General features: G+C 44.9%; 1 protein-coding gene across 2 annotated transcripts in view; it reads left to right on the top strand.

Moving 5' to 3' along the window:
- Positions 1-14,652, top strand: part of KDR (kinase insert domain receptor) — a 47,230-nt gene that overhangs the window by 25,042 nt on the left and 7,536 nt on the right. Inside the window, exons 16-27 of one of the 2 annotated variants that reach the window (XM_003128987.7) lie at positions 252-358; positions 779-914; positions 1,216-1,320; positions 2,943-3,056; positions 3,902-3,990; positions 4,596-4,749; positions 6,642-6,739; positions 9,399-9,521; positions 9,647-9,758; positions 10,608-10,707; positions 11,095-11,200; positions 12,358-12,509. In XM_003128987.7, the coding sequence (XP_003129035.3) occupies positions 252-358; positions 779-914; positions 1,216-1,320; positions 2,943-3,056; positions 3,902-3,990; positions 4,596-4,749; positions 6,642-6,739; positions 9,399-9,521; positions 9,647-9,758; positions 10,608-10,707; positions 11,095-11,200; positions 12,358-12,509 (1,396 nt within the window). Of the gene's footprint in view, positions 1-251; positions 359-778; positions 915-1,215; positions 1,321-2,942; positions 3,057-3,901; positions 3,991-4,595; positions 4,750-6,641; positions 6,740-9,398; positions 9,522-9,646; positions 9,759-10,607; positions 10,708-11,094; positions 11,201-12,357; positions 12,522-14,652 lie in introns of both variants that reach the window. The other variant, XM_013997943.3, reaches the window with a different exon arrangement.

The raw sequence follows: 14,652 nt of genomic DNA, 5'->3' as shown, positions 1-14,652 counted from the left end.
TTAGTATTTCTGTCCTTAATTACTTTAGCATTTTATCTTTGGAAGTGTTCATGAGCAGTGTTTTGCAAACTTTAAATTGTTCATCGAGAATATTATAAACTTCATCCAAGTTAGAGTTTTGTGACGACTATTAGCTGGAATTTTTCCTAGTTGGTAAGATTGAGATTTTGCTTTAGTATTGAGCTTTGTCATTTTCTATCAACAGGTGAGAGTTTCCAGTTGTTGATGCTCATTCATTTGTGTCTTTCCAGGTGCTCAGGAAAAGACAAACTTGGAAGTCATTATCCTAGTAGGCACTGCAGTGATTGCCATGTTCTTCTGGCTGCTTCTTGTCATCGTTCTCCGGACCGTTAAGCGGGTAACAAAATAATTTCCCTTCTGTCCCATGCATGTTGGTTTTCGTGATTAATGAAAGCTGACTGGGGTTCTTTGAGTTGATTCTTCCCATTGTTATTGGCTCAATAGACACAATTTTTATTTCTATACAATTGCATTCTTGCCTTTGGCTGGACCACTGGGCTTTAATTGATAGAAGCAACCAGAGAAGAAATGGGCTTGGTCTGTCTAGTGTAATTAACATTTAAGAATTTAGTTCTGAGCTCGTTTGGGGGTTGAGGGGCCCTGGAAGCAGGATTATAATAGGACTTCTTTCACACTCCATGAGCCGTTTAGAAAATGAGACACTGAGAATGGGGCTTCTATAAACAACAATAACAAGCACACAAAACAACAGCCAACAAACAGGGTGTGTGTGACTGGAAGGAGTAATGCTTTCCAGGCCAATGGAGGGGAACTGAAGACGGGCTACTTATCCATCGTCATGGATCCAGATGAACTGCCCTTGGATGAGCACTGTGAGCGCCTGCCTTATGATGCCAGCAAGTGGGAATTTCCCAGGGACCGGCTGAAACTAGGTGCGTTTTTCAAGTGATGTTGATTGGATGCTAGGTGTACCAGGCCAGCTCTTCCTTTTTTAGGACGATGACAAATCTAGTCTATTCACATGTTAGTCACTTAGAAGTATGGTTGGTATTATCACCCAAAGCAGCACATTTGGAGAGTGAAAGGGGAGATATTAAATCTTTAAGCCAGAACAAGGGGGCCAAATGGACTGTCCATGATAAAGTGGGATGTATGGTTACCCTGTAAAGTCAGAACCTCTGCCTCTCACTTTGCTGGTGAAATAGTCCAAGTCTGTTTTGTTGTTGACTCTAGGGAAGCCTCTTGGCCGTGGCGCCTTTGGCCAAGTGATTGAAGCAGATGCCTTTGGAATTGACAAGACAGCAACTTGCAAGACAGTGGCCGTAAAAATGTTGAAAGGTAGGAGTTCCCATTGTGGCGCAGTGGTTAACGAGTCCGACTAGGAACTATGAGGTTGAGGGTTCAGTCCCTGCCCTTGCTCAGTGGGTTAACGATCCAGCATTGCCATGAGCTGTGGTGTAGGTTGCAGACGCGGCTCGGATTCCGAGTTGCTGTGGCTCTGGCGTAGGCCGGTGGCTGCAGCTCCGATTAGACCCCTAGCCTGAGAACCTCCATATGCTGCGGGAGCGGCCCAAGAAATAGCAAAAAGACAAAAAAAAAAAAAAATGTTGAAAGTAAAAGCAAAATTAAATGGTGATCTATCCCTCTATTTGTTTCAGCCCATCTTTAAATATGATGAAAGGCTTGTGTTAGTGGCTCTGTGGTTAGGTGGGCCCACTAGCCAAGCATATAGCTGGACTATATGATGCCTTTGTGCAAACTGGATACAAAGTTCCTCTTTTATAGGCTCATGCCAGGGTCCACAGCCTGGCTGGCAAAATTGGGATGGATTTCAGCTCTCCTGCTGCTCCACTTGCCTGGGAAGCCCTTGTGCAGGACACAGCTTTGTACAACTGTATTTAGTGGCCTAAGGATAGGAAAAAAATACCTTGGTTACAACAAAATTGTTTCTTTGTGTACTATGGTGCATTAGGGAGATAATTATAGACCATCAAAACACAGAAAAAGAAATTTGATACCATAAGTAAAAATAGTAGCATGACCAAAAACAGTGTGTTCCCTAGAATTGGAATATGTAAAAGATTTTCACATATAAAAGATGATATGCAAAATAAGAGTGGTTGTGCTGAGGGGAAAAGGATTATGGGTGATGTTTTGGAAATTCAAAGTTTCATGAACAATTGTTAAACCTACTGGTCTTACCATTTTCATTTGGGGAGGCGATGCATATATGATTCTTTGCTAGAACTGCATTGAGCTTTCACTGATGGGGACAATGCTACTGACCCTTGGCCAGTAGGTCTTGTGCATTGTGAAGCCACCTCTCTCCTTTTTCCTCTTTTCCCCTGTGCCTGAGGGGGTGTGTGATTTGGAGGTGGCTCCCCAGGACCTGAGGTGTGGACCGTGTCTGTGAATTGGAGGGAAGTACACCAGTCTGTACAGGATCAAACGCACAGTCTTAGCCTCATCAGCCTCATCAGCCTCATGTGCCAACTGGCTTTGCCAGCTGGCTCTTGTTAGTTTCCTGCTCGGCACAGGTTGGTGGGAACTTCAGCACAGCCCCTAATACATGAGGATATTTAATACGTGGTGTTGCTTCCTTACGAGGAAACACTGAAATAATCACGCCCTGAGAAGCATAGTAAACCTGATATGTGGAAATCCAGTTTTTTAAAAGAAGAAAATCTAGACATGATTTCATTTGCAGATGTATTCTCCACTTTGCAAAAGACCTCACAATGGCTTCCTTCAAATATTCAAACACTCTGGGTTCATGTAAAGAATTTGATTTAGAATTCTAAAATATAATTTATATTTGACGTGCATCGTACCTCATCTGTAAATTGGGTTACAGTTGCATTGCCCCGGAGGATTCACTGCAAAGATGCCTTCAATGGGGTATTTATCTGCTTAAGGAAATGCCCGCATGTTTGATCGCCCTCTTGGTTCTGTATTTGTAGAAGGAGCAACACACAGCGAACACCGAGCCCTCATGTCCGAACTCAAGATCCTCATTCACATTGGCCACCATCTCAACGTGGTCAATCTTCTGGGTGCCTGTACCAAGCCAGGGGGTGAGTGTCTGTGGATGGTTCTGGTTGCCTGATTTTGGCATCTGCTTTTCTGCTGGTGTCTGAGAGAAACCACCCAACTCCCGTAGTCTTGATTTCCTTAACTTAGGATTCTTTGGCAGATTCCTAGATAGAAATATACTTAATGGGCACTATCAATTATTCTAGAACTTCCTGTGAATTAAAAAAGATGCCACATTCCTATAGTACGGTTTGCTGCTTATGTCATAGGTGTCCAGATGAGGAAAGCAAACATCCCCCCAAATGTGAAAGCAAAGGACTTTAAGAGTAGTTCCCCAGAGTACCCATCATGGCTCAGTGGTTAGTGAACCCAACCAGCATCCATAAGGATGTGGGTTCGATCCCTGGCCTCTCTCGGTGGGTTAAGGATCTGGCGTTGCCGTGGGCAGTGGTGTAGGTTGCAGATGTGGCTCAGATCCAGCGTTGCATTGCTGTGGCTGTGGTGTAGGCCGGTGGCTACAGTTCCGATTCGACCCCTAGCCTGGGAACCTCCATATGCCACCAGTGCCACCCAAAAAGACCAAAAAAAAAAAAAAAAAGTAGTTTCCCCTAAAATGAAGTCATCATAGGTAGTTGTGTTGAAAAGCAAGTGGGTGGATTTTCTTCTGAAATTTGGTTAATATTTTGTGGAATTGCCTTTTGGAAAAAGAAAAGCTACAAGAGAAGGGAAATTGCAACTGGTTGATTTCTGTGATCCATTTTCCAGTGTAGTTAGTTTCATAGCCTCTGCTATGATTTTTTTTTTTTTTTTGGCTCTTTGATATGGTAAACAATTGGTGAGAAACATGAGTAAAAGCACATTTTCCCTTCTGCTGTGCCGTCTGCAGGGCCACTCATGGTGATTGTGGAATTCTGCAAGTTTGGAAATCTGTCCACTTACTTAAGGAGCAAGAGAAACGAATTTGTCCCCTACAAGGTATGTCATTTCCCAGCTCAGCTGTGGCCATGCTGTAACATGGAGGAGAACTCAAAGTGGTCCAGGTTAATTTTTTTGTTAAAATTCTGTGAAGAAACGTGTGAGGAGTCTTTTCATGTGACCTCTTGATGGTCATAACCTCCTCTTTTACTTTCTGAAGGACACATACTTCTTGTGTTTTATTTTTGTGAGTCTAATCCTACTGACCCACTATAGATTGGGATGATATGGATTGGGATGATTCTGAGGATGAGGAAGGTCGGTGTGGTTAAGGGACAGGAATGACAGGTGGAAGGACAGCTCTGGATGATTCTGTCTCTACCTTGGCCATATTTGACCCTATGGAGTGTCCATCCCCCTATTAAAAGTGTCCTGATGTTGCAAGTGCATCTGAGTGAAACTTGAAACAAGGCTCTTCTCTCTTGAAGTGAAAAAGAAACCAGGCTTTGTGGATGAAAATCTATTACGTACAACACTTGTCCCACGTCTCAGCCTGGAGATTCCATGGTTCTGAAATTGATGTACCTCTTGTCTTCCTTCCATAGTTGGCTGCATTTTAGAGATTTTCTGCTACTCAAGGAGCGCATGCCTTTGTTTCTTTCTAGACTAAAGGGGCACGGTTCCGGCAAGGAAAAGAATATGTTGGTGAGATCACTGTGGATCCCAAACGCCGCTTGGACAGCATCACCAGTAGCCAAAGCTCAGCCAGCTCTGGATTCGTGGAGGAGAAATCCCTCAGCGATGTGGAGGAAGAGGAAGGTACCTGTTGTTGCTTCCTCTGCACCTAATGATGCTCTTATAGGAACAGACCAGGTGATAGGGTCTTATGAGGAATTTTGTCATGGAACAGTCTGGTACTACCTGAAAGAGACCTAAATTTCTAGAAGGCTTCCATTCAGGCTCCCTCAAAGCGAAGGGTGGAAGGCCTAAAGAAGCAGCGGGCTAGGTTGGGAGGCAGAGCATGGCTAGCCTGAGAAATCTCGGTTCCCCAGGAGAGCTAAGCAGTTGGCAGCAGTCCAACTAATGCCCTTCAAGAATTAGTTCAGCAATTATCAGTGGGACAGGTTCAGCGCCACCTTCAGATGGGCAAAGGAGGTGCTCTGGTGGTTCATCAGCCTCCCTGTTACCTGCTGAGGTTCAGCCCCATCTCAACGGAAGTCCTTTTGTTGATCATACCCAACCTTCTGCAAGGCAGCATGGGCATCTGCTGTTTCTGCCCCAACCCTAGTGGCTTATCAGGTCTTCCACCTTGTTCAGAGGCATCTTGGCACATACACTTTTCTTTATCCACTTATGCTTCCAATGATATTTCAGTGCTCTTTATGAGTGGTGCTGTGTCCCCAGCCTAACTTTCAGGGCCTCCTCCAGCTTCAGGATACATTCTCTGTCTGCCTCCCTCAGAAGGAGCAGAGAGAGCTCCGTGGAGGTAGGGATGGGGCTTCCTGGTATCTGACTCTTCTTGAAGCATGAGCTTAGAAGAATTCAATCATGAAATAGTGGGAGAAACCTGCCTGTGTGTCCTTTGTCAAAAGGCCACAGATAGAACTGAAAACTGACTTCTTTCCCATGGAAGCTGAGCAAGCAGTGTGAGGCTAGAACTTGGCCTAGAAAAGCAGGAGGAGGTTGTCTTGGCCTCACATAACCGGGCACACACTGAGCACGCATCTCTGCCCCATCTTCTCTCATTGGTTGACCAGTGAGCTGGAAACCCAAAGGCTTGAGGGAGTCTGTTGGAATAAAAGGACGGTTGGCCTGGAATTTTTGCCTCCATTCTTCCTTTGGAAAATGAAGGACTTTCACTAATTATTCATGGAGAGCTCTCCAGCCCTAAGCATAGAAAGTCATTGAGCAAAAGGTTCACAGCCTTTGTCATACTTACAAGCTTCTTATTATAATGGAGTTTTCATTTGCTCTGGTATTTGTCTCCAGGAGAGAAGCCATATCTTATCTTATCTGGCCAAAATTAAGAGATCATGCTGAAACACCCATTAATGTCTTGGTGTTTATTTGTACCAGTTGCACGGAAGTAAATACCCCAAATTTATGTAAATGCATCTTTCTCTTGATGTTCCCCGTTATTTTCCATTCATATCTTTGACGGAGAAAAACATCCTCGCAAGTCAGATTGAATGTATTTACAGTGCTTTCACAGCTTGAAAGTGAGAGAAGTAAATGTATTTCTGGTATTTTTAGTTATCTGTTGTAGGTTATAATTTGACCTTTGGCCTTTACCCCAGGACAAAGCCTGGAGAGCAAAGATTCAATGACCCTGGATATTGTTGTTTTATTTTTAGAGTTCTTGATATGAAGCTATTGTTTATCCCTCTGGGTACGTGAAAAAAACAAGAGTTTAAAAAAGCAAATTTGTAAAAGCCATCTTTTGCCTCCCTGTTATCTACCAATTTTGCCTCTTGGATTTGTTTATCCACTTTGGCTGACATGGAAAAGCCAGTATTTTTGCAGAGGGGTATGATGAAGGCTGAGAATATACCAGGATTCAGTCCTACTTGCAGAAGAGAGAAGCATTTTCTGTCTGCTTCTATTTCCTGAAATTTGACTTCCAATTTTTAAAATGAAGCTTACACAATCCAATTTAGAAACAAATAGTTTTGGTTGAAATACCCATTTCTGTCCTCCTGCGTCTCTGACAGTCTCAGAAGATCTGTACAAGAACTTTCTGACCTTGGAGCATCTCATCTGTTACAGCTTCCAAGTGGCTAAAGGCATGGAGTTTTTGGCATCGCGAAAGGTGAGACAAAGTATCTCTTCACATCATCACAGTTTTGGACATGAGATGTTCAGGGTCAGCCATGGGTGCTCGGTGGGGACCGTAATTCATTCGCCACCACTCTGGGGACTGTTAGAAGAGCTTGATTCAGGAGGCCCCATTTCTGCTCATTATGGGGATATTAGCAGTTCATGAAATGAGCTCATGTGATAAATATTCGTTGAGCCTCTGCTCAGGGCAGGACACTGTGTGAGCAAATAGGCTAAACTCTCCACCTTCATGGAGGTTATATTCCAGTGGGTGAGACACACAGTATAAACCAGTCAGATGGGAGTAAGTGCTATGGAGAAAAAGAAGCAGTTAGAGAGTCTACAGGAGTGGTATGTTTGTAAGTACATCTGCCTCTGTGTTTGTGTATATCGATTTTAAACAAAGTGGACGCAGAAGACTTGAGGGGAATGTGACATTTGAGTAATGGCCTGGAGGAGGTGAGGGGCTGAGCCTTGCAGATATCTTGGCCCAAGAGAGTCTATTTTTAATTTATTTTACATTCATCCCTCTCCATCAAAAGGTATTTGTTCATAGTATAATTAGAAACCAGGAAGGACAGGCTTGAGATGACAGCGATTGAAAGAGCTAAAATTAGAAAAGTAGGCCAAACAAAGGCCGAGGTGGGTACGTGACAAGTTACAAACATTCCAAAGGTTGTAAACACAGGGGAGGGAGCAGCGTTGAAGTCGCTCTCCTGGAAAGGGTAAAATGGACGGTTTTACCTTCAACAAGAAAAATCCGAATGAAGTTTCAGGAAAAAGGATAAGTTGACAGCATGCCTTTGCTGCAGCCGACTGGGGGAAGAAAGACTTGAAGTTTTGGGGGTTTTCATTGTTTTTTTTTTTTTCCTAAATTAGAGTGAAAGCCCTCACCCTTTTCTTTTCCTGAAGTTTAATGCTTGTCACAGCTTCTAGAGCCCCAGGCTGTCGGAGGTTTCTGCCTGAGAGCTTGTGTCTTCCCTTTCCCAAGAGGAAGGGAGAGACGTGGAATCTTAGAAGAGGATTTTCCTGAAGAGAAAGGACGTTTACCCTTCTTGAAGATTCTGAATTTTTGATTATTTTTTAAAGGGCAGAGTGCGCCAGTTCACTGTCGGGGTTCCTTTGACAGGAAGGGGCTGGAGGGGGTGGATGCAATTAAGAATGTGTTTCTGGTCACATCCACACATCCCTTTTGCCTGGCACCACATATGGTTTCAACTTTCCTTGCGTATAGTTTTTAAAGGCTTATGGGAGTTCCCATGTGGCGCAGCAGAAACGAATCCTAGGAACCATGAGGTTGCAGGTTCAATCCCTGGCCTCCCTCAGTGGGTTAAGGATCCACATGGCTGTGAGCTGTGGTGTAGGTCACAGAGGTGGCTCGGATCTGGCGTGGCTGTGGTTGTGGTGAAGGCCAGCAGCTGTAGCTCCAATTGGACCCCTCGCCTGGGAACTTCCATATGCTGCAGGTGCTGCCCTAAAAAACAAACAAACAAAAAAGGTTTACAGTTACAGTTTAACACAATATTGGCTATATCCCCATGTTGTGTACTATGTCCCTGTGCCTCATTCAGAGGAAAGCGCTACCCAGATGTGAGCTGTGTGTGGGGGTCTGTAATGCCTGGCTCACACAGCACTCCACCACTGACCTCGGAATTCTCATCTAAGCCTTTCATTCATGTTTTTTGTTGTTGTTGTTGTTGTTGTTGTTTGGGTTTTTTTTTTTTTTTTTTTGCTTTTTAGGGCTGCACCCTTGGCATATGGAAGTTCCCAGGCTGGGGGTCGAATCGGAGCTACAGCTGCCAGCCTACACCAGAGGCTTAACCCACTGAGCGAGGCCAGGAATCCAACCCACATCCTCGTGGATACTGGTCAGATTCATTTCCTCTGTGCCCCAAGGGGAACACCTCTTTCATTCATTTCTGCATGTTCCCTGAGACTCTTGTACTCTCATAAACCTGTCAGGTGGAGATAAAGCTTCTTGGTGTAGCAAGTTAGGGGATGTGGGGAAACTGAGGAGCAGAAAAGAGTGGAAGGAAAGCCAAAGAGAATTTAGTTTTCCTCTTTAGTGCACTGGAGAATCCACAAGTGAGAGGCTGCTGTGCTTTCATAGACCGCTCTGATAAGTCAGCATTTTGAAAACAGGGTGAGCCCCACTGGGAACTGTTTCTCAGAGCTAGTCCAGCTTCAGTAACATATGGAATGGAGAAACCAACAAAGGCACCAAATCAAGGAGGGGCCCCTTGTTTCTGATTTCCGTGCATTCATTCAAAATAAGCCCCATTCTGGGGCCTCCTTAGAATAACACGTTTTAACCGTATATGGTGCCAGGCAAAAGGGATGTGTGGATGTGACCAGAAACACATTCTTGATTGTGTCCGAGAGAAGTCTATTTATGACTCCCTCATCATGCTATAACTTAATGATTTAATCCCAGAGTCTGGGGCTGTTTATGGACTAAGCAGATGTGTGTCTCCGTGAAACGCACAGGCTTTTTTCTTGAGGTGTTGATACAAGATGTAAACCCAGTGCTTGTTAATCAGTTGATTTTCTGATCTGGTTCTTTTTTCTTTTTCTAAAGCATGAGGTCACAACAGATGCAGAAGAGATCAGGGCTGCCAAGCTAGTCCTAATGCACACGATTCTTTTTGCAGTGTATCCACAGGGACCTGGCGGCTCGAAACATCCTCTTGTCAGAGAAGAACGTGGTTAAAATCTGTGACTTTGGCTTGGCCCGGGATATTTATAAGGACCCGGATTACGTCAGAAAAGGAGATGTAAGTTTCAGATTCCTCTCAGCAAGCTTCAGGCCCTGTGTCTGGGGAGAAAAAAAGTTTCTTCTTCAGCTGTTTACTAAATGGGGTTCTCATTCCTTGTCTTTTGCCCGCCCCCTCCCCCCCAGGCTCGCCTCCCTTTGAAATGGATGGCCCCAGAAACAATTTTTGACAGAGTATACACCATTCAGAGTGACGTGTGGTCTTTTGGTGTCCTGCTCTGGGAAATATTTTCCTTAGGTAAGTCCCTTCTCTTTGTCCCTCCATACTCCATAAATAAAAATACAAAAGGACAAAAATCAGTGACTCTGTGGAGAGTTCCCATCGTGGCTCAGTGGTTAACGAATCCGACTAGGAACCATGAGGTTGCAGGTTCGATCCCTGGCCTTTCTCAGTGAATTAAGGATCCGGCATTGCTGTGACCTGTGGTGTAGGTCGCAGACACGGCTTGATCCTGAGTTGCTGTGGCTGTGGTGTTGGTTGGCAGCTGTAGCTCCGATTGGACCCCTAGCCCAGGAACCTCCATAGGCCATGGGTGTGGCCCTAAAAACCAAAAGCCAAAACAAAAATAAAACAAAACAAAATCAGTGACTCTCATGTGCCTTTCCCTTTCCTGAATTCCACCTTTATCAGGGGAAATTTAACTTGAAAGCTTTGGGGTTGTAAAATTTTTAAGCTTCTACAAAGAGTACTTAAAAAAAAAAAAAAAAGTGGAGCACCCATTGTGGCTCAGTGGGTTACAAACCAGACTAGTATCCATAAGGATGTGGGTTTGATCCCTGGCCTCTCTTAGTGGGTTAAGGATCTGGCGTTGCCACAAGCTGCAATGTAGGTCACAGATGAGGCTTGGATTTGGTGTGGCTGTGGCTGTGGCATAGGCCGGAAGCTGCAGCTCTGGATTCGACCCCTAGCTTGGGAACATCCATATGCCCTGGGCGCAGCCCTAAAAAGAAGAAAAATAGGAAGGAAAGAAGGAAGGGAGGGAGGAAGAAATGGATATAAATATGAAGAAGATGTTCAAGCATCAGGCTCAGGGCTTTCTGCAAGAGAAAATCAAATCAATAATATCCCACCCCTGCTTTCTTCTAGGTGCTTCTCCATATCCTGGAGTAAAGATTGATGAGGAATTTTGTAGGCGCTTGAAAGAAGGAACTAGAATGAGAGCCCCTGATTACACCACCCCAGAGATGTAAGACTTTATAAGCATTTTTCCATCCCTCTTCTTTGCTCACAAACGTTCTCCCTGCCCAGGAGACTTTGCATTCTATGTACACCTCCCTCGAGGCTCAGTCGTGTCTCAACGTCTCAAGTACAGAGTCATCCCTCTTGAAGTGACAGCACTTTATCTCTACCAACCAGTCAGTTTTCACCAGGTGTTGACTTGGAGTGTTTCCTTTTCTCTACACACACCTGATGCTCCACGTGTCGGGCTCTGTGTCTCACAGTTTCAAGTCCTTATTTACTCTCTTAGCTCATGGTAGACTCTTGATAAATGTTTACTTATTCAAGTGCTTATGTTCACCATCAGATCGGGAGGAAGGAGGCCGTTAATGACATCCGTGTTTTGCTTCTCTAGGTACCAGACGATGCTTGACTGCTGGCACGGGGAGCCCAGTCAGAGACCCACATTCTCCGAGCTGGTGGAGCACTTGGGAAATCTCTTACAAGCTAATGCTCAGCAGGTTTGTGACCTCCATCCAAGAGGCTTCTGCAAAGCGTACTTAGGTGTCGAAAGCTCCTCTGCTGCCTGGACTGTCTCACAGCCACCACGCTCTCCTCTCAACTATTGAATAAGGAGCTATATTCTTCCAGATCTAAGCAGTCATGTTTTTCTAAAAGCTATCATTACCCTTTTGGACAGATGAGACCCTGACTCATAACCTGGGAGCGGATCCCTTTTATTTTTACTGATGAGTATTTTGATGTCTTCAGATGTTCTTCTAAAGTTTAAAAACAATAGCGAAAAAAAAAAAAGTCAAAAACCAAAAAAACAAAACCTAGTTGATCCACCAAATATATCAACAATAGACAGAATTTCAAGGACTTTTAAATACATTCTTCAGGCAGAAGCACATCTGGATCCTGCAAATTAAATGGCTTTTTCCTCGGTAAAATCCCAGGCCTCCATAACTTCCACTGGTGGACTTTAGAGTTGTAACCTTTGCCGTTAGAAAGTTATTTAATCCCCAGTCAACACCTCTGACTACAGTGAATGGAAGCCAATTTCCTCCTGCTTTTCTTTTGAAGCGCTGGGGGTGCGGGGGGCAGTGGGTCAAATCTGTTTTTTACCAATAAACCTTCCAAACATTTAGAGGTATCAAATCGCCCTTTATTTCTGTCTCTTGATGAAATAATGTGAAGTTGTACAACTTTTTCTCAGAAGACCCATTTTCCTGCACATTTATTGCTTTTCTTTAGACTGTCATCACTTTTTCCATTGCCTTGAAGTACGGAGGCTGAAATTGGATGACATGCCCTTTAAAGGCCCTGGCTCGTGTGGATAGGGCTTCGTGAAGAAATGATTTCTCAGCTCTGCGGAGCTCTGCTGCATTTATAACCACAGCCTGCTTTGTCTTCATTGTAGCCATAGGGCTCTGGGGTCCCCTTAGCATCTTGTTTGGGGTTCGTTCCTTTAATAAACTTCCACGCACACATCCCTTTCCAGGGCCCTTTTATTTTGGACCAGCCGTTTTTTGAACGTTGTCCTGAAGTTTTACATTCAGATAGGAAAGCTAACATTCCCTGCAAGCAAGGAGCCCCCGTGGCCTTTGTTTTTTTCATGAAAAGGCTCTCGAAGGCCTGAAGCCATAACAATAGCATGCTGTGTTTATTGTTTCAGGATGGCAAAGACTACATTGTTCTTCCCATATCAGAGACTCTGAGCATGGAAGAGGATTCCGGACTCTCTCTGCCTACCTCACCTGTTTCCTGCATGGAAGAAGAGGAAGTGTGTGACCCCAAATTCCATTATGACAACACAGCAGGAATCAGGTACTCTCTAAGGTCAGCATCCCCTGGGGGAGGGCCTTCGGGGTCCTCTTGGGGAAGGGGATGGAGGAAGGACGTTGTGTCAAGCTGCCACATTTCCACCTGCACACTCACCCTTGGCCCTGAGAGGTCCTCCTTGCAGAGAGCCTGGGGAGGTACGTCTGCCCATCTGCGGTCCACATTGCTGCCGCAGCTCTTCCTTTCAGGATTCTAAGCCCTGCAGCTGCGAATAGCTGGAATGCCACAGTTTGTTAAGCTCCAGAAAAAGAGACCAATTTTACAAAGACATCTGTATTTAAATTATCCCCATGTACTCTGTTATTAATGTGAATTAAATGGCTTAAGCAAGATGCAGGAAGGGCGAGTTCTGTTCATATATGAAGACACACTTTTGCCTCTCCGGCTAGGATGCAGCGTGCCGTGGGGCTGCGTTCTGAATTTGACTGGACAGCACATCTTCAGAAGCCCCTCCCAAGTCTGATTTTCAGCATTTTATTTGCAAAATGGGACTTTGGGGCTTATTTAAAACACATGCACTGCAGAATTTTCCTGATCTGTAGAAGGGTTCTAAAGACAGCTTTCTTTTTATTCTCTCCCAGCACCTGTGCATAAGGAAAGAGTTGGTATGGTTTCTACAATGAGATATTAAAATTGCCTTTTACTAAGCCCGGGACTCCTTCACCATTGCTTTGTTCCTGTTCCCACCCCTTTGGGTGTTTTCCTCCTGTAACTGGACCCCTGACAGCTTGGGCCCAGCCTGCCTGTGCTGTGGCTGCAGGGAGGCACACGGAGCTCTAAGCCTTGGCCAGGTTGCCAGATGGTGGGGGGGGGGGCACCCTGGACAGTTCACCCCATGGACTCAGCCAGGGAGGGTGGCAGGAACCCTACCGTGGGAGAGAAGGAAGCTCCAAGGGTGGAAGCCACCTGGCGAGCTGCTCATTCTGCTGGTGTCAAGAGCTTTTGGCCTTTTTCAGGGAACTCTTTCTTATCAAATTTTGCCAAAGTTAGGCAAGGTAGAAACTATTACCTTTTATGATGTCCATGTCGAACATGAGACTCAGAGCACTTACCTGAGGGGAACATATTATTGTGATGAAAGACAGAGATTTTATATTTTTTTATTTTTTTAAAGTTATAGTTGATTGACAGTGTTGTGCCAATTTCTACTGTATAGTTGATTGACAGTGTTGTGCCAATTTCTACAGTGTTGTGCCAATTTCTACTGACCCAGTCATACACACACACATATATATCTTTGCTTATATTAAAAGACCCAGTTTTTTTGTTTTTTTTTGTTTTTTTGTTTTTTGCTTTTTAGGGCCTCACTTGCAGCATATAGAAGTTCCCAAGCCAGGGGTCGAATTGGAGCTGCAGCTGCCTGTCTACGTCACAGCCACAGCAACATAGGATCCAAGCTGCGCCTAAGAACCTACACCTCAGCTCACGGCAATGCCAGATCCTTAATCCACTGATCGAGGCCAGGGATTGAACCTACATCCTCATGGATACTAGCCGGGTTCGTAACCCTCTGAACCACAACAGGAATTCCCAAAGACCCAGATTTTAGAGTCAGACGGAACTGGGTTGGATGCCCAGTCTGCTCTTTGCAGCTGTGACCTAGGGTCAGTGTTCTGCGTGACCCAGGCGACTACACAAGTGTTATACAGAAGTGATAGCTTTGAGAATTATATGGCATCGTGGGTTTCTAAGTGCTCGGCACCTAGAAAACACTCAGAAAAAGATGCTATTAAGGGAGCTAGTTAAAGTCACATCCCTAGGATGAATACAGTTCCTCTGATATCGAACTCATGGCTCTCTTCTCCCGGGCCAGGGGGGAGCCTCAAAAAGAAAGAGTCATGAAATGAAAGCCTGGAGTTAGTTCCACTCCCACGTTTGAAAAGTCTGACTTCAAGTCCAGCTGGCCTTCTGGTATAGTAATGACGCCCAAGACATGGTTGCCTTGTGCTCTATCAGAAAGACATTTGATTGTGAGCTGTGTCCCTTGGGTTTTCTCTGGCCAGGTGGGGTGAGGACCCGTGCTGGCAGCCTCTTGGCTCGCTCAGGCCCTTTGCATATGGTGCTCAGAGTCAGCGAGTCATGTGTGTGTGATGGCAATGCCAAATGCGATGCTGGCTCTGAAACAGGG

Source organism: Sus scrofa, chromosome 8, assembly GCF_054392235.1.
Source record: "Sus scrofa isolate SSC_HxYL_T2T_F1_AM1 chromosome 8, Sscrofa_HxYL_maternal_Yorkshire_Landrace_v2.0, whole genome shotgun sequence".
NCBI lineage: Eukaryota > Metazoa > Chordata > Mammalia > Artiodactyla > Suidae > Sus > Sus scrofa.
The sequence above is the reverse complement of the archived record's forward strand: the minus strand, read 5'-3'. Positions and strand labels throughout refer to the sequence as shown.